The 25,331-nt window shown below is 34.1% G+C and overlaps 5 protein-coding genes across 9 annotated transcripts; 1 reads left to right on the top strand and 4 right to left on the bottom strand.

The window, feature by feature from the left end:
- Positions 1-6,309: 6,309 nt before the first annotated feature.
- LOC150028720 (uncharacterized) lies at positions 6,310-7,434 on the bottom strand. Its single transcript, XM_090300072.1, has 2 exons — positions 7,104-7,434; positions 6,310-7,016 (listed from the first exon to the last, which is right to left on the bottom strand). Exons 1-2 carry the CDS (start codon positions 7,432-7,434, stop codon positions 6,310-6,312), a joined length of 1,038 nt encoding a protein of 345 aa, XP_090156198.1.
- Positions 7,435-7,587: 153 nt separating this feature from the next.
- LOC137839166 (uncharacterized) lies at positions 7,588-8,052 on the bottom strand. The gene has a single exon (XM_068648292.1). It carries the CDS (start codon positions 8,050-8,052, stop codon positions 7,588-7,590), a length of 465 nt encoding a protein of 154 aa, XP_068504393.1.
- Positions 8,053-8,882: 830 nt separating this feature from the next.
- LOC137806755 (transcription initiation factor IIF subunit alpha) lies at positions 8,883-16,749 on the top strand. Its single transcript, XM_068607021.2, has 9 exons — positions 8,883-9,569; positions 9,817-9,975; positions 10,221-10,366; positions 11,980-12,350; positions 13,579-13,694; positions 14,360-14,491; positions 14,738-14,953; positions 15,847-16,068; positions 16,544-16,749. The coding sequence occupies exons 1-9, from the start codon at positions 9,399-9,401 to the stop codon at positions 16,631-16,633; spliced, it is 1,623 nt and encodes a 540-aa protein (XP_068463122.2). The 5' UTR covers positions 8,883-9,398; the 3' UTR covers positions 16,634-16,749.
- A 900-nt stretch (positions 16,750-17,649) lies between these two features.
- Positions 17,650-18,664, bottom strand: LOC150028719 (uncharacterized). Its single transcript, XM_090300485.1, has one exon. It carries the CDS (start codon positions 18,416-18,418, stop codon positions 17,825-17,827), a length of 594 nt encoding a protein of 197 aa, XP_090156611.1. The 5' UTR covers positions 18,419-18,664; the 3' UTR covers positions 17,650-17,824.
- A 2,765-nt stretch (positions 18,665-21,429) lies between these two features.
- Positions 21,430-24,808, bottom strand: LOC137806756 (alkaline ceramidase). Of its 5 annotated transcripts, none has more exons than XM_068607022.1 (3): positions 24,622-24,808; positions 23,425-23,739; positions 21,430-22,308 (listed from the first exon to the last, which is right to left on the bottom strand). In XM_068607022.1, exons 2-3 carry the CDS (start codon positions 23,676-23,678, stop codon positions 21,798-21,800), a joined length of 765 nt encoding a protein of 254 aa, XP_068463123.1. In that variant the 5' UTR covers positions 23,679-23,739; positions 24,622-24,808; the 3' UTR covers positions 21,430-21,797. The 5 variants fall into 5 exon arrangements, with proteins under 5 accessions (XP_068463123.1, XP_090156445.1, XP_068463124.1 ...); XM_090300319.1 differs by having other exon boundaries at positions 21,430-22,327; positions 24,622-24,803; XM_068607023.2 differs by having other exon boundaries at positions 24,314-24,632.
- Between the last annotated feature and the right edge of the window lie 523 nt (positions 24,809-25,331).

Here is a 25,331-nt window from a genome sequence, read left to right as displayed (position 1 = left end):
ACCTCATTTGTACCTTCATGAGTTACTTCCAAGGTGTCCCACATTTCTTTTGATGATTTGCATTGAGAGACCCTGAAAAACTCATCAGAATTTAAAGCAGAGGTTATTATATTTTTGGCAATGCAATCGAATTTGGCCTTCTTGCTTTCTGAATCAGTCCATTGAGACCAAGGCTTTTCAGTGAAAGATCCATCTTTTTTAAACTTTGGGACAAAAGGACCATTTTCAATTGCATCCCAAATTCCTTTGTCAAGTGATTCCATAAAGATTTTCATTCTTCCTTTCCAAAATTGGTAGTTCAAACCACAAAACAGAGGTGGTCTGTTGATTGAAGCTCCTTCCCCAAAAGGTAATCTATCAGCCATTTAAAAACAGTTTTAGGATCAACTTGAATAAATTTCAAGAACCAAACTCTTGATGCCAATTGTTAGAATGGATGACTTTAAACTAGAAGGGGTGAATGGTTTAAAGAGGGTTTTCGCAAACTTTTTAAGTCAATAATGAAATTATCTCAAGAAACAATTGATAAGGAATCCAGTTTGCCAAAACAATAAGCAAAAACAACATCACCAAAAAAATAATCGGTTGTTTCGCAGAAACAATCGGTTGTTTATACCAGTTTACAAAATCAAAACTGAATTTAAAGAGTTAAGGATAGAGAGAATGCACACAGATGTTTATACTGGTTCACTCTAAACCCAGAGCTACATCCAGTCTTCTCAGAAACCACTGAGGAATTCCACTAAGCAATCAAACCTAGATCACTTACAACACAACCAAGAAAGTGGCCTTGATCCCCTCAAGACACACACTTCTCTTGGCCAGTACACCAACACTAAGAATGTTGATCTTGATCCCTTCAAGAACACACAACACTTCTCAGCAAACACACAGAAGAAACTTGTTCAACAGATACAAGGATTACACTTGTTACAGAAGTAAATCTGAAATCAATACAAGCAGAAATCCTATCTCACACTCTTTGATCAATCTCAATCTCTAAGCAATCCCAACTCTTTGAAAATCAGAATCTTGTTGTTCTCAAAAGATTGTTATTTCTTAAATCTGTTTTTCTGAATTTATTCAAAGATGTTTGTTATCAAATCTTAACAAACTTATTCATTGCATTTAAAGATTGGTCAAAGCATTAAAGACTGGAGCGTAATGAGTTAAAATCATTTAATGCTCAATCAAAGCACAAAATAGTTTTTCTGTTATGGTACCAAAACAAACAATCGATTGTTTCCTCGAATCAATCGGTTGTTTTGGTTTTAACAGCTCAACCATTTGAAAAACAGTTTTCAATCTTTTCTAAAAACATCTAAGTATAAAAAAATCAGTTGTTTCGACAAAACAATCAGTTGTTTTTCACTTAGTTTGAAAAACACTTTTCTTTTAAAAAGATTGAGAATGCCTATGCTTTGGATTCAATCAAAGAGTGGATTACAAAACTCAAACTACCCCAGATCCTAACTAAGACAGCTCAGCAACAGCAAGCACAACCAAGCGTTCAACATCCTTCAAAGGGGTTTGGATTCTTCAAAGCTTGAACACCACTTGGTTCAGCGGAGATTTTGTAATTTGAATTAAGTATACTCTCATAAGGGATTTCACATGGAGTGAAAGCATCTTGGGCCAAGAGGCTTCAAAGTAATATTTCGAAAGATTTATGCTTGTGAATATCTTCTTCATTAATGATTTGTTCTTGCATGAAAGTTTCTTTATACAAGGAAAAAAATTTGTGTCATGAAGTTTCATACAAAATTTTGATTTTACAATGTACTTAGTTAAAATAAAACTTCAAATGACTTGAGTTCCATGTTCTCGGTATAATCTTTCCATCTAACGTTTCCAATCTGTAAGCTCCATTTTGTAGACTTTCCATTACTCTGAATAGGCATTCCCAATTAGGTGATAGTTTACCTTGTTGTGGGTCTTTTCTAGCATAAGTTCTCATCCTCCACACTAAATCTCCTTCATTGAAACTTCGCAGTTTGATTTTGGCATTAAACCTCTTACATGCCATTCTCTTTACTATTTCCTCTTTTATCGTTGCTTTTTCCCGAAGCTCTTCAATTAAATCTAAATATGTTCTAAAACATTCATTGTTGATATTCCAATCTTCTATTTGTCTTCGCAAGGTTGGTTCATTTACCTCAACTGTATCATGGCATTAGTACCATATGTAAGGTTGAATGGAGTTTCACCGGTTGTTGTTTGAGGTATGCATATGTATGCCCACAATATCTCTGGTAACTTCTCGGCCCATAATCCTTTTGCACTCCCAAGTCTTCTTTTTAGTTGTCTGAGAATGAATTTGTTGGTAGACTCTACTTGTCCATTTGTTTCTGGATGCTCTATAAAGGTTGTCACAGATTTAACTCCCAAATCTGCATAGAACTCCATAAGGTTTTTATCAGTAAACTACCGGCCATTATCAATTATAATAGTGTATGGGATACCAAATCTACAAATTATATTTTCCCACACAAAAGTTTGGATTTGCTGAGATGTTATTTTTGTGAGAGCTTCAACCTCTATCCATTTCGTAAAGTAGTCAACTACCACAATTAAAAACTTTGTTTATCCTCGTTCCAAAGGAAATGGACCAAGAATGCCCATCCCCCACTTGGCAAATGGGCAGGGAGAAACAGTTCCTTGTAATTCTTGAAAGGGTATATGATTAAGACTACCAAACTCTTGGCATTTCTTACAAGATTTCACATATTCATTACAATCTTTTCGTATTGTCGGCCAGTAGTATCCGGCTCGCAAAACTTTTGTTGCCATGGTTCGTGCACCGCAATGTAATCCACAAAGTCCTTCATGAAGTTCTCGTATCAAATACTCAGCTTGCTCTTGAGAAAGGCACTTCAACAATGGATTTGAATGTCCTCTTTTATATAACTCGTCCCCTATGATGACATAATTGGTTACTTTCCTTGCTATTTTAACATCATTTTCAATGCCTTGCTGATACAAACCAAGTAGCTACGAAGATGACCAAGGAAGCAAAAGACAAAGCACATGGTGAACAGTCATCTCAACGACCAATTCATAACCCCACTAAGGATCATATGGACCTCACCAGAGGACCTGAGCATAAACCATCACACCAACTATTTTTCCTTTTGGTCTTCTTATAAGATACAAATATGTTGTAAATAATTTGGGCTCTCTTTAGAGGTCTAAATAACAAAGATAGGCTAGAATAAGGTGCCTTTAGCATAATAGGGGGTGTGGGTAGCATTTTAGCTTGTTCCTAGCCCTTTTGACCTAGTTTCTAGAAGGACAAGCCTAGGATGCGGGTTTGACTTAGTCAAACCCTAAGGCTGCCCATTTTTTCCCTTTTCCCATCCTACCCCTTTAGCTTGTTCTCCAAGGCTCCTTCACCTATAAATAGGAGGCCTACCTAGTGTATTTTACAAGTTGAAATTAATAGAAGAAGAGTTATTCTACAGAAATATTGTGTGAGCTTGAGTGAGTGTTATCTCCTCTCCCTTGGTCTTATCTTGATGAGAATGAAGCTCTCAAGTGGCAGCCTTCCACTCATCTTGATATTTACCACCCATCAAGTGGCGTGATCATCACTCTCATTTTCCATAAGTTTTCTTATTCCATTCTCCTTCATTTTCACCTTCCATTTATGTTCTTTGTATTTGTTTTTCTTCCTTGTATTGCTCTCGGTTTTTTCATTATCAATTGAGTTTTACATCCATTCTCACCATATTTTGTCTTTTGATCTTTGCCTTTGTGAAATGTGTTGGGTTCAATAGTGTCAAAGTTCAAGAGGGGGGGAGGGTGAATTGACCTTTTAAAAGTTTCGCACATAATCAGATTTTGTCACAGTACACAGAAAATAAATCGATTTATTTAGTAATGAACAAATTTATTTTTATACTGTTTATGTACTTTAAGATGTTTATCCCAGTTGAATAAACTTTGATTTTAAGATTGAGTTAGATGATCTGCAGGCAAAGTTCAAATTGATTTTTGCAGAATTAAAACAGTGAGCTTCAACAGTTAATCACAACTTTTGAATACAAAGTCAATGCTCGTTTTTTTTTTAAAAACACTTGACAGGTTGAATTAACCTTCACAGAGCATGAAATTCACTGATGTTTCACCACATCTAGATTTATGCAGAAGTTCTTTAGAAAATCAAGAACAGTATATACGTGCCCAGAAAGAACAGATTCAATTACAATTGACCAGATTTAATTAACCGCTTGGTTAAGTTAATGTCCAGTGGGAATTTTCCTAAGGTCTTCACTCTTAAATTCCTAAAATCTCAATCTAAGTAAAGTGTCACACCATAAAATGAACAATCATAAAATCAACTCACATCACTTACTCTTGATTCTTGATTACTGTATATATTTTGATCAAATCATCTTTTTGTTGTTGTGATTGCCGAGCATTCTTCTACTCCAACTGTCGGACTATTGAGGGTCTGTTGTATAATGGAGTTGTGTTGAGTCTGCCTCCGTTGACTTGCCAGCTTGGATAGTGAATCTGCTTTCGTATTCTGTTCTCTCGAGATGTGCTTAATTTCGGCAGTAGTAAAGCATTGCATAATGTTTAGAACTTTATGATAATACCTTAGTAACAATGGATCTTTTACCTGATACTCACCTTTTATATGTCCGACTGTTAATTAAGAATCACTTTTGCATATGATATTTTGAACTCCCATATTTCTGGCAAGAATTAACCCTGCAATTAGAACTTCGTATTCAACTTGGTTATTCGAAGTTTTGAAGTCAAATTTCAAAGCCATCTTTAGATTAAAACTTTTAGGTCTTTTTAGTACAATTCCTGCTTCGCTTTCCTTTTTGTTTGATGATCCATCAACGAACAATACCCATGTTTCGTGATCATTTATTTTTTTCGGCAATTGGATAACAAAATCTGCAAGTGATTGTGCTTTGATTGCTCCTTGCGGTTCATATTTGATTCCAAACTCTAAAAGCTCCACTGACCAAACTACCATTCTACTTGCAAGTTCTAATTTTCTCAAAAGTTTTGCTATCGAACAGTCAGTCCTCACAATTATTTGATGATTCTGAAAATATGGTCGAAGACGTCTTGCTGTATACATAAGGGTTAAGGCTCTCTTTTCAACTAAATGGTATCTGGTTTCGGCATTTTGTAGGGCTTTACTCACAAAGTATATTGGCTTTTGTTATGGATTTCCTGGATCAAGGCTGCTCCTATGGCTTCATGTGAGGTTGCTAAATAGACAATGATGGGTTGGGTTAACACGAGTTTAACTAGGATGGGAGGTTTAACTATCATTTCTTTGATTGTTGAAAAGGCTTGCTCACATTGTTCGTTCCATTTGAAAGTTTCAAATTTTTTCAACAACTTTACTATCAGTTTTGATCTCTCGGCAATAATTGGCAAAAATCTTGCTAAGGCATTTAGTCTTCCAACTAACCTCTGCACCTCCTTCAAATTTGTCAGGTTTCTCATTTTTAGAATTGCTTCACACTTATCAAGATTCGCTTTAATGCCTCTGTTGGTCAACATAAATCCTAAAAACTTTCCACCTCTCACACCAAAAACACATTTCTCAGGATTCAATCGTAGATTGTATTTTCTTATCTTTGTAAAGACCTCCTCGAGATATTTTATGTGTTCTTCCACCATACACGACTTAACAATCATGTCATCAACATAAACCTCCACATTTCTCCCAATATGCTCTTTAAACACCTTATCCATCAATCTTTGATATGTAGCTCCAACATTTTTCAAGCCAAAAGGCATGACTTTGTAGCTATAGTTTGCCATTTCAATGGTAAAAGTTGTCTTGGGTATATCCGGCTTGTACATTTGTATTTGATTGTAACCAGAGTAAGCATCTAAGAAACTCATCACTGCTTGCCCGGAAGCTCCATCAACTAATCTATCTATACTCAACAATGGATATGAATCCTTTGGGTATGCCTTATTTAAATTCGTGTAATCAATACACATTCTCTATTTTCCATTTTCTTTTTTAACGAACACCACATTTGCTAACCAAGTTGTATACTGAGCTTCTTGAATGAAATCATCTTGTAACAATTTCTCAGTTTCTTCGAATGCTGTTTTCCGTCTTTCTGCCCCTAACTTTCTTCTCTTCTTAGTTATCGGCTTTGCTTCCCGACAAATAGACAACTTGAAATGACATCAAGATCTATTCTTGGCATGTCGGCTGCCTTCCTGGAAAATAAATCCTTATTTTTCCTTAATGTTGCAATCAATATGTTTATCAATTCTACTACCATGCTTCCACCCACATACGTGCATTGTTTTTCATCTTCACCTAATTGAATATGTTGTTTCTTCTATTGGCTCCATTCTTTCTTCATCATTCATTCTCGGATCTAAATCCACCATAGCCACCATATTTCTACCATCTTCTTTTTGTGTCATCATTCTTGAATCTTGTTTCAATTTTAGCCCTGCCACATAACATTTTCGGTAAACTCTCTGATCAACATAAATAGTTGCTACATCTCCTCTTTCAGTTGGAAACTTCATGACCAAGTGTGGTGTTGACACTATGGCTCCTAACTTGCTTAAAGAAGACCTTCCCAACAAAGCATTATATGAAGTGAATGCATCTACCACCAAATACCCGATCTTTATCATTTTTTTGGCATTTCTTCTTCCAAATGTTGTCAGCAAATCAATATATCCTTTAGTATTGACCCTCTCTCCCGAGAATCCAATTATTTGTTCTTGAAAGGGTACCATATCTTCTTCCTTCAGATGCAACCTACAAAAATTTTCCCAGAATAAAATATCAACCGAACTTCCTTGATCTACAAGGGTTTTCCTCACGACATATTCTGCAATTTCCACCGTTATCACCATTGGATCATCTGATTCCGGATCAATCTCTTGAAAATCTTCATCAGTAAAAAACATTGGTGGCAGGCTTCTCTTTTTGAAAACATGTTTAGCCATTCTAACATTCCTCCAATGTTTCTTTCTTGCAGACGGAAACTCTCCTCCAGAAAAACCTACAGAGATCGTATTGTTGAAACCTTTGACAAGCCTTCCTAGACTTCATTCTCGGCTTCTCCTCCTTCGCTGAGGGCTATGATAACTTCTTTCATTTCTTCTTTCAACTCTCCCTTCCCTTCTTTCGTTGTTCCTTTCGATCTTTTTATTGTCCCTTCTTTCAGGTCGTTCTTCCCTCATTTCCACATATTCTCTGCCTCTTAACTCTTGCTCTGGGCTTTGTCTCATCATCATCCTTCCATCTTTGATAAAGCGTTTCAACTGTCCAGCTTGAATCAGCTCTTCAATTCGGTCTTTCAAAGCTACACATTCTTCTGTTTGATGGCCATGATTCTTATGATATTGACAATGTTTGTTATGATCTGCTCTCTCTGGAGTTTTTTCCTTCCTTGGTGGTGGTATTATCTCTGCTGCCATTACTTCCTGTAGAATTCGTGCCTAATTAGTATTCAAAGGTGTATATTGTTGAAACCTTCGGCCACGAAGCTCCTCTTTTCCCCTTCTGAACGGATGCCCTCCTTCCTTCTCATTCATTTTTTTATCACTTCCTCCATCTACCCTGGCTTGATTTCAGAATTCTCTCAACTCTTCCATTTGCATAAACTTTGATGCACGCTGCCTTAACTCATCAAGATTAACTGCCGGTTTTTTGCAAAGGTTATCAGCAAATGGTCTTGGTTTTAGTGTTGTAATCATATGATGCATTGTGACCTTCAGACTAAGGTTGTGAATACTTAGTGCCACCTTTCCAAAGCGGTCCATAAATGCCCTCAAAGATTCTATTCTTTCTTGCCTTATGTTCACTAAAGCAATTGATGTTAAATGATGTGGTCGGCTTGTCGCAAATTGTGCTCCAAACTTCTTTACCAAAGTATCAAAACAATAAATACATAACGGTGGTAGCCGTGTAAACCAGCTTAAAGTTGCTGCTTTCAAGGTTGTTGGAAACACTCGACACATAATGGCATCATTCCATGTATACAAACTTATCTGAGTTGTATATACTGCAATATGCTCAACATCATACTTATCCATGGTTAAATTCTTCCAATTTTAGGTAATGGAGTTTCTATTATGTCATTAGAAAAGGGGTGTTTTCTGGCATACATTTCAGCAAACGTACAAGAAGCTTCTAGTAACCTCTTCCTCGTTGCTTAAAAACTTTCGTCATTGTGTACCCTTTAATGGACTTGTGTTCTTTGTTGAACAGTTTCAAACGGTGTATTTTAAATTGTTTCTTCGTTTAACTTTCGCTTCATATACGCATTTTCTGCTGTTAAAATACTCAACTCCTCTTCATTACTCTTCTTCAATATTTCGAATTCTTTCTGCAATTCCTTCAACATAATCATTGGCATAGCATTTTGATCCCCTCCGTGCTCCATCGATTGCTTTCCTCTTTCACTCATCTTCTTACTCCCTTCAATAAACTTGCTTCTCGGCCCCACGAACAAAGGCCTAAAAGCAAACTTCTTCTTCTTGGATTTGCTGACTTCTTGATCCTCCTTCTCGATTTTGGACTCTCAGTCTCCTCTCACGGGTAGGTGTGTGTACCTACAAGGCGCCTTGATGCCAAAGTCAGAATCAGTTTAAATAGTTATAAGATAAAATCACTCTGCTTACCTCTTAGGTTGATCATCTATTTATAATGTTCTCTTGTTGGGCTCAGAACCTGTTTGGACCTTTTCTTTTTGTATCTAATATTTATTAAACATACTTGTACATTTGAACTTGTTTTATGAACTTTACTACGGTAATTAATTTAATATTTTTTTTTTATTTATAGTTAGATTTGCAGTCTAACCTTTCAGCCTAAATAACCTTTCGGTTTTACTTTTTGACGTAGACAGTAAAAAAGTATTGTTGAAATTAAAAAGTATATATATGTTTTGCCTAAATTGCCTTAGTTTTTTTAACGAATTATTCATAATTATTTTAGTTTAGGAAAGTTCATTCTGAAACGAATATGAATTTCCAACATTTATTTTTAGTTTTTGTTGGGTATATCACCTTTATTTTGGAATAATATTTCTGAAGTTAAAAAATAAATTCCAGAAAGTTCCTTTTTAAAAAACTCTTTTCGAAATGAATGGAGGTGAAAAAAAAAAAACTAAGTTGAATCCTCATCAAATGCAGAAAAGTTTTAAAACCAGATTAGCCCAACCCGATTGGAAGAGTCCACCCATTTAGGTCGCTTCGACTCGGCGTGATTATGAATGAAGCGAAGAAGGAGGATCCGCAGAATGTGAAAGATGGTCAATTATCAATAGTCAATGGAATCCGAGTTGAAATGTAGAATCCCGCGCGCCAAAAGTTGTGACTGAACTAGAGTGTTAAACCCTAGACTGTTAGTTTTTGGTATTGGTGTTGAAACGTAGAAGATGTCGATTGACCTGCTGTTGAAGCCGACGTGTGGCGGATGCGGTTCAACCACCGATCTTTATGGAAGCAATTGCAAACACATGACTCTGTGCTTGACCTGTGGCAAGACCATGGCGGAGAACAAGGCCAAATGCTTTGATTGTGGCGCCACCGTTACTCGCTTGATTCGAGTTCGATCTCTGTTCCCGTTTTCATTTTTTTGTCTCTTACCGCTGCATTACCCGTTCTTGTTTTCTTTTTCTGAATCGGAATTAAACTTATTGGATTTTTTTTTTATCAGCATTAAATTTATTGGATGACATTTTAATTTGCTTTCAGTTCATTCCAGTGATGTGATTTAGTAGTGAATCTGATTAGAACTGGAGTACCCCATTCTTGTTTTTGGAAGCGAGGGATTAACGTGATTTTTTGTGACAGGAATATAGCGTTCGCGCTAGCTCTGGCAGTGACAAACATTACTTCATCGGGAGATTTGTATCTGGTTTGCCTGACTTTTCCAAGAAGAAAAGTGCTGAAAATAAGTGGTCCTTGCAGAAGGAGGGATTACAGAGCCGCCAAGTTACCGATGCATTGCGGGTATTCAACCTATCATCCAATATGCAATTACTGTTTCCACTTTTATATTCTTCATCATGACTGTTTATCATTGAGTATGTCTGAAAGTAGTTCTTGAGTTCCATATTATATAATGGATAAGATATTCCCACGGAAATGTAGTGTACATGTTAGTCATGTGGATATTGGGTAATGCATAATTGCTATTGAATTGTGATGTATCATTGTATTTATTTCCTGAATAAACTTCTTGTTGCACTACATAGGAGAAGTACAAGAACAAACCATGGCTCTTGGAGGACGAAACTGGTCAGTCTCAATTCCAGGGTCATCTCGAAGGTGCACAGTCAGCTACGTATTACCTGCTCATGATGGAAAGAAAGGAGTTTGTGGCCATTCCTGCTGGTTCTTGGTATGTTGTTTGCGTTAAAGATGAGAATTTTGTTTTTCTGTAGTAGGGATGTTCCAATGTTTATTTAGGCTTAAAGCCAAGTTTATTATGCGGTCTTTCCAAGCTAATGAAAATGTTGTATTGGATATTTATTTAAGTACATGGTAAAATAGAAGACTATTATTTTTTAAAATATTCTCTCTCTGGAAAAGGGTGAAGAGGTAAAAGATTATAATATCGTCACTCTTGCAAAAGGGTAATCAAATCAAACCCAGAAAAGGGCAAGCTTGGTAACTTAGACAAATTGACAAAATTTTCAAATTTCTTTCCTCAGTAAATATCAATGGCAGTTTTGATTCCCTCAGTAGCAAGGACTAAACTTTTTACCAAGTAGAAGGTGAAAAGAGGGAAAGAAAGAAACATAAATGTGTAGTGGGGGTACGTTTGAAGACATGAAAACAGTAGAGAGAATGATGTTGTAGAGATCTTGCATAGACTAGAGATATGACCACTGTAGTTCTTATCAGTGTTAGAATCTTCACCATACAAACTGACTTTGATGGATTGATCTAGGCTCTAAGCCAATTTCTAAGATAAAATGAAAGCCTATACTAGAATTGTCATTGAATTACCTCTATCTCTCTACATTCTCGATGTCTATTTCTTGGTAGGAAGGGATGTTGTTTTTTGGTCTCCTGCGTTTGTCCATGTTCTAGATATCTTTTTGTAAGTGTTTGGGGGTACTGGGTGTAACATCCCGAGCATTGACGACTGTGGGGAGTGATTGTTGGTGCAAAAGAGATAAGTTATGGACAAGGAGCGACTTTTGGCAGGAGGAACACACTGATTAATCGAATACACAGATACGAGTTGTGTCTATGGATAAAGTATGAGATTGTACAACTGAAGATGGCTTAAAGATATTAATTATATTGTACCTATGCCAACAAGTTTTATCTACTTTTTGGTTGTTGTCTTTGAGCAATTTGGACACGTTACCTCCCAAGATGTTTCCCAGGAAGTTGAGTGAGGCCAAAATATGTCAAAAAGTCTTCTGTTCGATCTTGGGGAGTAAGGGTGGCAACCAGTCTGGCTCACCAACAATTCAGTGGGAAGGGTGGTGTTTTCAGCTGCTCGCCCTTTTTTAATTTTTTTTTATATTATATGTGAAAAATATTAAAAGATTTATTAAAATAAATAAAAAATACAATAGTTTAATATTCAACATTGACAAAATATGCTCAGGACTTATCTCAATCCCATAAACTAACTTGAATGGTTAGGATTGTAAAATCTTTTTAAGTATTATATTGGTCATACATATCTTTCTTTGATGTAAGATCTTAACATAAATCACTAATTAATATTTATAGGAGAGACAATCGAAATAGGATGAGGGGCCTTTTAGGATAAATATTTCGTTAGTCTTAGCATGTTAATATCATTAGTGATTACTTGACTACTTTTTTAATTCTTTTTAGAAAATGTTTTTGGTAAGGATACATGTTTGAGACCTAAAGTGAGGGATACCTACTTCATTCAAGGGTTGGGCTAAGTCTGAGAATTTTGCTTGTCAAAGACAGTAGAAAAATATGTATTGTACGCTCTTTATTCTTTATATTTTTGAAATTTAGGTACAACTTTAACAAGGTTGCACAATATAAACAATTGACATTGGAGGAAGCAGAAGAGAAAATGAAGAACAGAAAGAAAACTGCTGATGGATATGAAAGATGGATGATGAAAGCAGCAAATAATGGGCCAGCTGCATTTGGTGAACGTGGGAGGTTTGATGAGAAGGAGAGCAATGTGGGCGGAGGAGGGAAAAACCGTAAGAAAACTGACGAAGATGAGGAAGGCCACGTATCAGATAAAGGTGAAGAGGATGAAGACGATGAGGTAGCAAGGAGGAGTAGACTTGGACTAAATAAAAAAGGTGGTGATGATGATGAAGAAGGCCCAAGGGGAGGAGACCTTGATCAGGATGATGATGATATCGAAAAGGGTAGGTAACTGTCTTGTTTGTACTTCCTATTTTCTGATAAAACGGCTGATGGTTATTATTTTAATGCTGGTTTTATGCAATGATGATCTCGATGCTGTGAAATTCCATGCCATGATTGATCTGAATTGGTATATGCCTCTACTGAGGTTAGAGATATATAAATTAACATATTGGAGATGATAGGATGCAATTATTTTATATTATAATCTATGCCTAATTTTAAATGAAGTCTACAATATACATCATTATAGTTTCTTGATTGTTTCATTGTTTTGGAGGTTTATGCCTAGTGTTAAATGCAAAATCAAACAAATTCTCTAAATGAATCAAACTGGGGAGTTGAGACTTCATATTGTTAGGTTTGGACTTTTGTATATTTTTCCTTTGATGGAGCTGGATTGTGTGGCTAGATGCAACCAGTGAACACTCGCTGATAGGAAAACAAAAGAAAAATAATTATTTTTTTATTGAAAGGAAATTAATTACACTCAGTCCACTACTTAATGCACCTCCCAGAGCCTCAGTTCCTGTAACAGTGTTCTCTCTGCATAGAAAAACCTTACTTCCCCATACTCAGTTTCATGCCTTCTCCTTGTCTCCTATAAACTCCTAACAAAATATCATCACTTAACTGACTGCCATACTGGCTGTGACAGGCATTTTTCCTTCTTGACTATCTTTACATATAGCAGGTCAGTAGGCCTGAATCAAGCATCAAACTATCCATCTTTTGCACGCAACTTATCAATACCTAGGGTTGTTCTAAACTTCTCCAAAAATACTAATCGAAGGAAATTAACTTCTCCACAAGCTAAAATTAACTCTTTTATAAGTTAATTTGAAGAAACTCCCTCATATTTGCTTCTCCAAAGTTGTTTTTTTAATTTATGCAAACTAATTTTAGTTTATGGAAAACTTTTTTCTTTTTTTCTACTATAAGTGTTTTTGAAGAAGTTTATCCAAACAGGTTCCCAATGTGAGTCTACTGGTTACTTTTTGGTGTGACTTATTGTTCTGAGTATCGAGTTGATTGGTCTTTTTAAGCTTATTGTCTAATTGGCATCCTTTGCTAGAATGTTCCCATTCTGTTCAAGTATTTAATCTTAATTGATCAAGAATCAGTGGCATTACTAGGTTCTTAGAGTTTAAACTCTTGAGGAAAGTTTAAAGAATACTTCACAGGTACATGCTTATTCTTTCTATTGATTATACTCGTGCATATGCATAGGTGATGATTGGGAGCATGAAGAGATTTTCACTGATGATGATGAAGCTGTTGGCAATGATCCTGAGGAAAGGGAAGATTTGGCCCCTGAAGTTCCTGCTCCTCCAGAAATCAAGCAGGTTAGTTCAATTTCCACAAATACCTGTGGGTAAGAAGCTAGATCTTCCGCAGATAATCTATGTTGTTGTTTTATGGGATTTATGTGTCATTGCTACTTCAAGAATTGGTCTTGAGATGGATGTTGTATGGATTTAAAATTGATTGGATATAGTTGCTACATCATTTTTCTCTTTTTGGGCACGCTCTATAGACTATACTCACACTTGATGCAATTAATCTGGTTTAAAAGAAAGTGCACAAAATGTGGAAATAACTTTTTTTCAACTAATTATTCAAACAACCACTTCTTGAGGGATTTTCTCTAGAAGAGTACCTTCACAGAGTAGCACAACTTATTTTTAGAATTTTAGGGCTTGACTAAAGTAGGTATTTTTTCAGGTTTTTATGTGTTCTCATTTAATGGATTCCTTGGGTCCTTATTTACATGGATGCATGCTATTTTATCCATTCAGTCATTTTGTGATACCCTTATTTGGTATTTATGATGTTCTACTCTTTTTTCTTTTTTTTTAAATATTTCATGCAGTTTTAGAAAGCAACCCTCATGATTTTCCTTGATGGCATTTAGCTTATCGAACATACAAATACAGGAGTGGAATATAAATGTTCAAATTTGGTATTTGCTACATACCTTCTTGAACTACATTTTTTAATATAATTTTAGGATGACGAGGATGAAGACGAAGATAATGAAGAAGGGGGAGGTCTGAGTAAATCTGGGAAAGAGCTGAAGAAGCTGCTACGAACTAGTGGTCTAAACGAATCTGACACTGAAGATGATGACGACGATGATGATGTATGGGTTAAGTTTTTTACTTTTTTTTCTTAAAACTCTCCGTTTTAAATTTTTTTGGTAGATCTAGTTTTAAGTTTTCATTGGGCATCTAGTATCTTGGAAGTGCATGATTAGTGCTAACTGCAATGAGTACAATCCCTTTTTTCATTTGCTGACTTCTAAAAGAGGGAATGGCTTATTCAAACAAATAGCCTAGATTTCATTTGAGCATTTTTCCTCCATTAACGGGTCAGTTGGGTTGTCTAGGTGGATGATGAGGCTGGCGTTCCTCCTGTGATTGCTTCAAAGCCAAAGGATGCACCTAAGGAAGAACCCGCTGACAATAGCCCTTCAAAACCAGCAGTAACAGGAACTGCTCGGGGAACTTTATCCACTTCAAAGCCTTCAAAGGGGAAGAGAAAATTAAATGAGGAAACGAAAGCCGCTAATGGTGCACCACCAAAGAAGGTCAAAATAGAAAATGTACGTCATTTCTTCTCCAAACTCACTTCATTACAAGTGCCATTTGTAATATTGATTTAGTTTTGATCCACAGATAAAAAAGTTTTCTAATTTTTAGAAATCAAAACCAGTTTTTATTGAGTTTATTTTGGTTTTCAGTTTAAAAAAAAAATAGTTGCAACTTTAAATTTTTTGATATAATAGTTATTGATAACGTAGAGGCTTCTCAATGCTTAAAGTCAAACTCAAATAAAAAGTCTTTTTTTAAAAGAAAGGTTAAATGGTTTTCAAATTCATTTTAAAACCATTTTAACCCCTTTTATGCCAAGTAGGTTTTATTTTTAAAATGAACTTAGAAAACTAAAAATTAACAATTCACAACCACCCCAAACGGGGCCTTAATAGTTATCAGAATCTTATGGTTCACCATTCGATATAGTTTTGGCTATCGACTGATTCATATCTCAAGATGAATCTTAAATGACTTCGTATCTTATGATACATGAATGAATCTATGTATATTTTATCACCGGTACGGTTCAATGATTCATGTTTATACTTAACCTATTTTTATGAAATAAAATATAAAATCATGTGAACTTCAACTTTTAAATGAAAAGGATTTTTGAAAACACACTTGTGAACTTATCCGAACTCATCCTATTTATTTATTCCACCTTTATTTTGTCACTCAATCGTTCATTCCTGTACTCTATTTAGCTATTGAAGCACTTTCAAATTGATGTTTCGTAACACAATCTATCTTTTGCTTATTGTATTGGAGCACCTTCAAAAAGATCTTAACTTTCAAGTATTAGAGCACTAAATTTGAAAGCAGGTTTTCCTTTTAACTGTTATTGAAATTTCTCATCCCATTTGAAAGCACTAAATTTCCTTTCCCTTCCATTGATCAGGAACCAAAATCAACTGTCAAAGATGAAAACGGGTCTACATCCAAAAATAATACCCCTTCAAAAGGGGTACCACCGACACCATCATCTAAAGGTGGTTCTTCTTCCCCCATAGCTTCTGGACCTGTGAGTGAGGAAGAAATCAGGGCTGTTCTGATGCAGAAGACTCCATTGACCACACAGGATCTTGTTGCTAAATTCAGAGCAAGGCTAAGATGTCCAGAGGTAGGCTCTACCGAAAGATTTGCTTTTTCTTTATTGAGCTGCAATTTTTTGCTTAGTGATTCTTATAACCCATGTCTGAATATGCTGCTTCTCAACGTGCTTTATGATCTTAATGGAAGTTTTTTAGCTAAATCTGTAAAAGAATAAAACTTGATTCGTAGGTTCTCGCAAATTATGCTACATCTCACAATTCTGTAGAGCTAACATTTAATACAATTTAGAACGAAATTGACTGGCTAGTGCAAATTCAAACAAGGGAATCTAACATTAACAATATTTTATGGTAATTTGAGATATTGAATCCCTAGTTCTACCATATTCATATATAAACTGTTGTATGTATGCATAGGAAATATCACACCTTGTTCTTAGCTTTGGGACCACCTAAGGAAGATGTATGGCTTTTAAAGGAGTTTGTTTTGCTTCGCTCTTCAAAAGGTTGAATTTGGCATCTGTGTTTCTTTGCTATGTGCAGGATAAGAAGGCTTTTGCAGATATCCTGAAGAGAATCTCCAAGATACAGAAGACTAATGCATCCAGTTATGTTATACTGAGAGATAGGTGACATTGTATCTAAGAAGGGGTGACGTCCTTTTCATTATATTTTATCGCACTCTCCCGGATTCTATCTTTTGTTATTTGGAACACCATTTTCATAATACATTGCAGTATTGTACACCAGTGTAATAGATTGCATTTACTCTACTGGAAATGTGAAAATAAAGAAAGAACAGCAGCGAACAATGGATAGACACGACATAGACTGAATAACTAATAATATAATTGTAATATAACATAAAAATCTTGCATTCTTCTAACAAGACCAAGCCATATATAAGATTCCAAATCCTCATAGGATTATTCTCCTAGACTTAATCCACAGCACAGTTATGAAATTTTGCGTGTCTTTTCGCCCACAATACTCTTCACCTATAATTCGTATGCAGATTCAAAGTAGTACCTCATTTCTGTGTCCGACAAGTACTCTGCTTTACTCTAAAACAAAGGTTCATGAACCATGCTTGTTTATACAACTCCATGCAATATAATATAAGACAACCATTAAAGATAAAATGCATGGGTGTTCGAATTAATTTTATCTGTACTTATTTCAAAGTTTTAATAAAATAATTTTAATTTAGAGGATCAAAACAAAGGGCACATAGTCAGAAAATCCTACTCTACTCAATCAGAGGCTTTCTCTCTACCAATCTATGCCCATGTCGTATAGCTCATGGATATTTTTCCAAATTAAGAGAGGCCCCTATAAAGTTAAAAGTAAAAGCATTTATGATAGATGTTATTGACACTTTTTAAATGATATAGATTGTTACAATGTGTACAAGTATTCCTGCCCTTTTTCTAATGACGAAATCATGATATATAACAAGTCATTTTATCACATTTTTTGTACAGGAAAAAAAAATAAAAGATTGATTCCAGCACGATTCTAGGTTTAGATCCATACCAGATTTTGTATTCAAATGATTTTAAACAATTTATTGTGTTGGATTAATAAAAACCATATTAAATTTTACTGCTATTGTATTTTTAAATAAAAATATCTAAAACATAGCAGATTCTAATAAGGGAAATTGTACCACAATTAAAAACATGTTCTTAAAATTCATGGGAGACAGCTCCACCTGAATCAACGGATAAAATTATTGCACTCCTAACAAAATAAGAAATAAATTGGGCCATTAATTTATCCCTGGTGAGAAAGTGGTATTCAATTTTTCCCTTGAGAACTTATTCAAATTTTAGAAGAGACAGAGACATGAGGGAGAATATCCACTGCGAGTCTGAAAAAGGGTTCTTCAGCAGAAGAGTCAATTGAATATTCCCCGCAGATTGATGAGTAAAACGACCCTTCACTTTGAGTGCTATAATAAGCCTCTTCTGGCGAACAAGGGTCATCTGGTGAGTAATATATGACAATATGAGGCAGCTTAAACCTCACTCTCCTCTGTGATTTCACACTTAAGGATGTCCAACTTACCATTTCTTCATCATGGTTGGTGGGTCTGTCCAAGCACAAACTGTCTTTGGTTTCAGGTATCAATGATCCACGGCATTGACTAACACAAGGATGCACCTTTTTCTTAGAATGCTTAGAAGAAAATGATACTTCTCCTGAACTCATAATGCATTCTGCCTTCAAACCAGGAGAAGCTATTAACCAATCTTCTAGAGTCAGATTTGGAACCTTCTTCTCTTCTCTCTCCACCTCCCTTCTTTTCAACATCTTGCAAAACCCTCCTTGCTTTTTTTCATTCTTGAAATTGCTGTCATCTCTGACACAGGCTTTGTTATTTTCGTGACAGAGAAGGCAGAGCTTAGCACCCATTGTAACGAGGAAATCAGCAGAATAAATCTGAAAAAAGAGAAGCGATGGGGCAGAACATAATGAGATTAGTGAAGTGATTCAGTATCTTTGAGAGTTTATAAAGGAAAAATGACACGGAGAGAACTATAGAATGAAATGGTTGTTGAGGATCATAGTTGCTTCCTGGTTATTATCAGTGTTCAAATATTTTATTCTTGGAATATGGGACAACAGAAACGTTAGTTCCTATTATTTATCTTCAGAAATACAAGAAGACAGTGTCTTGGTTAATCCCCCATCTATCAAGTTACAACACTTCTCTGTCTTCACAAAATTTGGTGTAAAAAGTTATGGAAATGGCTCTTTCTTTTTAATCTCTTTCACTCTTTTGGACATACTATGTTAATTACAATGAAATCTTGCACCTTATGCTTTAACTTAGTTGTCTCATTCCTATTATTTTCTAAATGTATACTTTGCTTAACCAAATAATTAATGAAATATAGATCCACATAGTTCTGTTAATCATGATCTATATTTAAATTGGTATGACATTAAGATCCACGTTTAACTCATTAAAATTCACTAATTACTATACAACTAAAAGTTTTTTCTAAACCAGTTTATGCTGACTAAGTTTTTATCGAAATCTCACCATTGATATATCGCTAAACTTCTTTGGTCCAGAGAAAATAAAGATTTTTTTTCGTAACTTCTAAATTATGTAAAATAGTTTTTTTAAAAGTATTTTATCGTTGTCTATACGAGAATGGACAAGTGTTTCATTTGAATCTTTAAAAAGAAAATAAAAGACACGGTTCATTTAAATTATCAATAAAATAATATTTTATTGATAATTTAAATAATTTAATGTATTTGTTATATATCATAGGCAAAAACGTCGATATAAATGCATTAACATAAATGAATTATAAAGGTTTTATAGTATATAGAGCTTACAGATAAATAAATGATTTGCTTGAAAATATATTCAGTTTTGGAGACGGATATGAAAATGTACCACATAAGAATAAAAATTATCCAAAATCACAGTGTCACATTACAAAAGAAATAGTAATGTTGTTTTATTTTATTGTTCCACTTATGAAGCTTAGATCTAAAAGTTAAAACATAATTTAATGTTACGAACCAATTATTAAAAATTTACAGTAGGGTTTAATACTTTAATTTAATGCTAAAAATTTATTTTTTTGTATAAAAATGTTGAAATAGGGACTTCATTTTTAAAGAATGTTTAAGATTATTCTGCACTGTAAATTATGATTTAATATATAAAACTAGCTATTAAAATTTTAGGTGAAATATTTTAAATTAGTGATTAAAATTTTAGTTTGATTTCATATTTTAAATTACAGATTAAAATTTTTAATTTTGGTTTAATGTGTTAAAATAGGGAATAAAGTGGTAAATATAATATATTTTCTAAAGTAGTTAGCAAAATTTTGAAGCAGCTACTAGAATTCTGTACTCTAGTTTCAATATAGGTATTGAAACTGTAAATTTTCATTTGATTTTTGTACTTCAGAATTAAATTTAAAATTATGTTAAAATATTTTAAAACAGGGATTAAAAGTTTAAATTAAGTTTTAATATTTAAACTAGGGATTAAAAAGTTTTAATAATTTAAACTAGGGATTAAAATTTAAATAGGATTTAATATTTGAAATGGTGATTATAATAGTGTTACATTTAAAAGTTAAAAGTTAAAAATTAAAATTTAAAGTAGGGTATAATAATGGAAATGAAGTTTGGAAGTTTAATATTATTGTATGTGTTCACTGCTTCTAGTTTTATAGAGGTAGATTTACCTAGCTCAATTGTTATTTTTAGTTTAAGATTTTTTTTTAAAAATTATTCACAAACCTCCTACTGATTATATACAACAAAATGTAAAAAGATGCTGATAATTGTTGTATAAAGTTTTGTGATTAGAAAATAAATAATATAAGGAAAACTTAAATTATTTTCTTATGCGTAATTATAGTTGCACATAATTTTTACTACTGAATAATAATAATTATTTAAATATTGGAAAAGAATCAATTGAATAAGTTGGTGTGGTGTAAGTAAAGGGTTAGTCTTCTTATGAACCATGACGTGTGAGAATGTGTGACATCTCTACATATGGAAAAACATTGGATGAAGTCAATTCCCTATTGATATTGATAAGATTTGAATTCATTTTTTTAGTACAATTGAGTAAAACAAGAAAAAATGTAAATAAAAATACACTACAAAAGTAATGAGAATTATCTGTAAAAAAACACACAAAAAAACGAAAAAGTAAACATGAAAATTGAGAATAAAAAAATGTCATAACTTTTCATTTGAAACAAAATGGGATGAAAATGGTTATATGATCGATGTGTAGCTGGTATATGATTGATTATGTACCGTATAATTAATTAAATATATTTAATCTTAACTATGTTTAACTAACCTTTTTTAATGTGATTAATTTTTATTAATAAACATATTTTATAAATAAGTAATTCAACACAATGGTATTTACTGTGAGTAAATCTTATTCAAGTGTCCTCATTCTCTATTTATACATACATTAAACATTTTACTACAATAATATTTATTAGAGATTAAAATTTGAACAAGACTCATAATATTTCGTTGAAAATTTAAAATGTGAATTAATATGAAATTTTCTAATGCTGAAATGTCTATATATATATATATATTATCTAAATAATCAACTACTATAGTAAGGTAAACTGATATTTAGCATTAAAAGAGAGGTTATAGCAATAAAATATATAAGAGAATTGTTATCACAAACGTTAGTTCTATATCACAAGGACATTTTACCTCAGCAAATAAGCAAATACCATTTACATAGGCCAGGTATTAATTTGGATTTAGTACCTTTAAAAGGAGGAAGCCAAGGCACTTAGTAAAATAACAAATTATATTATAAGAATTAATTAGAAATTATAGGCAACAATGTTCTGACAGATCCTGTGAGAAGCAACAGCAAACAGTGCACGACATTAAAAGCGTGTTCCAAAACAAGTTAGTAATATACTCAAATGAACGTGAATAGGGTTACACAAGACATTACATGTAGAATGTGAGGATTGATTCAACTCGGAGCCCAACAACCACCAGGACGGCAAAATTATGTTTTTTGGTTGTCATAACAATTTTAGTGCTAAGGTCTAGGCTCAAGAAAGTACCGGGATAATTATGGTACATGTCCTAGTTCTACATCGAAACATATAAATAATCAATCATCATTTTCAAGCCAATCTAAACCACAAAACTGAAAAAGGAAAAAAAAGCTAGAAGGACACAAGGTTTTCTAACAACTTATATTGCCAAAACGTATCATCTGAGAGATGCTTCCTTCTTTTCCCACGAATTTTTGTCACTGGCTTTTTGGTTTCTCAATCTTCACATAAGGTACACCCATTAAATGAAGAACTTTTGGAGACCACCCACGCTGTTGAGCCCGGCAAAACATCAAGAATGTGTTGGCAAAGTAGGAATTGAAGCCCATAAATACATGCCACAACGCATGGCCCTGAGGGTTAATAGGCCAACTGGAAATCTCCTTGCAGAAAACACGATCACAGAACCCAAACAAACTGCCGAATACAAAAGTAACTATAAACAGCTTTGCAAGCCGCTTGGCAGAAGCATCTTGAGTGTAAATATAATACTTGTACATTCTTGGAATGCAGAGAAGAATGAGAATGATATAATGCACTTTGAAGCCAATACCAAAATGAAACACTGAATGAGCAGCGGCAAAAAGAGCACCATACACGAAGAGGAAGATGGGCATTGTACTGCGATAATGCCAATCTGGAGAGTAGAGGATGTACATGTACAGCAGCACCTCCCATACCATAGGAGTTTCATCACTTTGCTGTTGCCTGAATTAAAGCGCAACATCTGAACAATAAATAGTCATCCAAAACAGACAGACATTGAATTATTGACAAACAAATTACATAATTAAGCAAACGATTTTTAAAAGAGACAAAAATTCAAACCTAGTAGTACTTGTTCAATAGAAGAAAAATGTCACCAAAGATTAATTCCTAGGGACACTCATGAATATATCAGCAAAAGCATGGTTTTTGTGGTGAATAGATAAGCAACAGGTCCCTGGAATAATTAACCATCTAGACCTTGAATTATTTTAGTGTGTACGTCAGGCATCTAAATTCATGAGACTCGTATCACACTAATCCTTCTCGTATCTCACTTTAGTTCTTAAGAATGACTGACATGACATTGGCTTTATGAAACTCAAATACATAAATAAACGAAAGACTAAAACTGAAAGATAGTTTCAGGACTAGTAATTTCATTTATTTATGTATATGTATATATCAGTAAATACAGTGACATCATCACAAGTACACACAACAAATGGGGGCTGCTAACCCAACTTAGATTTGGTAATAAACCCAATCCTTTTGTATCTAAATTAAACCAAACAATAAGCAACTATGGGGGATTGATAACCGAGCTTAAATCATGTTATAAACCCTACCCTTATTGTAACTTAACCAAAATGGTTCAACATTCAGTTATAGCACAGCTTCATATTCAGCATTCAAGTAGCCCCAGAGAAAAATATTCCCTTTCTCCAACTCCAAGCAACAAAAAAGGAGTATAAAGTTTCATCCACATACCCAAGCGCAAACACACAATAGTTAGTAATACAAATTGACTCACAAATAAGTCAATCACATAACACACTATTAGTGTATGAATGAAAGTATTTTTCTTCCACTTTCATGGCAGCACCAGCACCCACCATGGATTGGATGAAATTGTGCAAATCACCATCATACATCCATACTTCTGGATCAGTATTTCATCATGACAGAATGGTGATATATCCCTCACAAACAGTTCTATAAAATGCCAACCTCGTTTTGTACTATGCAAAATGACTTGAAACAAAATGAAATCTAACATAAAAGCAAACATTAATTTATGTATTTTATTGCGAAAAAGAAAATGATGGAAATACTTACACACGCTGCAGCGTGGCATGGTACAACATGCTTCCAATGGCAAGTGTCATGTTTGATACATGAAGAACACTAAATCTTTTCTCAAACCGCTGTCTTAATGCATTTATAAGACCGATCAGAGCCAAAAGTATTGTTGGAATGTTGGATATTGTGTTATAAAACTCAGCAATGTAAGATGAATAGGCATAGTTCGTTTCACAACACTCTTTGGTGGATGTGACTGGACCCCAGAAGCTAGATATAGATTCTGCCATTCTTCTCTACAGCCTGATTATTGGTATATCTATATTTCGGAGCTGCAGAATTAAAAAAATCCTGCAAAACCATGTAACAATATTAGAAAAAGCCATTCTCAAATATCACAGATACCAACTGTGTCCACGGATTGCAGAAAGCCAGTAAACAACTTCATCATACAAAGGAAAGCCTAGCATGCAAAAGCAGAAGTTGCATGGTGGCTGAAATAGAAGCATGAAAAGTAAAACTAGTTTCAGCACAGATACAAATCATATTCTATAACAATGTACTAAAAAATATCAATAGAAAACCTGTAAGGATCTACATTTAGGTGACTGCATTTAAATGATAATCATAACTACATCATTTACAAACCATAGAGAGACCTCAAAACCGCTGAAATCGGCAACTCTTAAAGCTTAAAATACCTATCGAAATAGGCACATACTATTTATATTAAAAACATAAACATCAGACCTCTGAATCTGAAGAGAAATTCAGTTTTCCAATTTACAGAGCTAAGCCGTGCAAGAAATTGTGCATTAAATCCCAATCCCAAGGAAGAAAAAATATCAATGCAATTGATTAAATTGAAAGGGAACCGAAAGATGGAGTAAATAACAGTCTTCAAGTTAAAGTCGAATTCCGTTACTAGAGATGATGAAAACGGATTGAGAGTGAAGTATACGGAATCAGGAATCCATAGGAATAGATTTGCTCCTCCGGTAATAAGCAGAGCGAATCTCCGATCGGAAGGTTCAGAGAGGGAGAATGGAAGATTGATTGTTAGAGAGAGTATTGGAAGTGAGAAAAGTGAAGAGAATGATTAGATTTAGGGTTGGGAAAATTGGGCGAGAGAGAGAAAATAGAACCAGAAATAGAAGCAGGAGTGGTTAATTAAGTTATGGTGATAGTTTAGAATGTAAATCAAGTGGAAAGGGAAGAGTAAACAAAAGATACCTTGAAGCCACGAACAGAAGCAATGGCCGCGAAACACACAAGGATTTTGATAATGCAAGTGCCGTCAAATCTCGACGAATCACAAATCCATACAACTCATCGGAAAGTAACGACACCAACCCTTGCCCTATGCGATGAGATGCCACGGATTTTGATAGTTTAGTTATTTTTCCTGCCATTCCATTTCTGTATTTAAAATTATATAAAGTATGTATCTGTATCTATCTACGTAAAGTCTACCTTGCGTCGCCAATCAAAAGGCCCATTTTCCTTGGCCTCACATTTCTGAATTGGGCCTAAATTTCGTCCAACTCAATCTAGACTATTTCTTCATGCACCTCCGTATGTCTTTCTGGCACTCCATATAAAGTATAAAAATATTTTTTCTCCCTATAAAGTATGAAAATATTTTTTTTATTTTTCTTGTGTTACTTCCATATTTTAAATTACATAATTCAGAATGATATTTTGGATTATATAATTCGAAAGTCTGGATTTTATAATATTTTGTGGATTATGTAATCTTCACACGCAAAATAAATTTTTGAATTATATAATTCAAAAGTTAAAAAAATCTTTATGGATGTGAAAAAAAATTTCTGAATTATATAATTCAAAAATTAATTATGAATTTGAAAAATAATTTTTGGATTATAGGAAATTTTTTTAGAAATACGAAAATATGGAGATGAAAGAAAAACATACTGTGA

Source organism: Phaseolus vulgaris, chromosome 3, assembly GCF_051622355.1.
Source record: "Phaseolus vulgaris cultivar YP4 chromosome 3, ASM5162235v1, whole genome shotgun sequence".
NCBI classification, from domain to species: domain Eukaryota; kingdom Viridiplantae; phylum Streptophyta; class Magnoliopsida; order Fabales; family Fabaceae; genus Phaseolus; species Phaseolus vulgaris.
The sequence above is the reverse complement of the archived record's forward strand: the minus strand, read 5'-3'. Positions and strand labels throughout refer to the sequence as shown.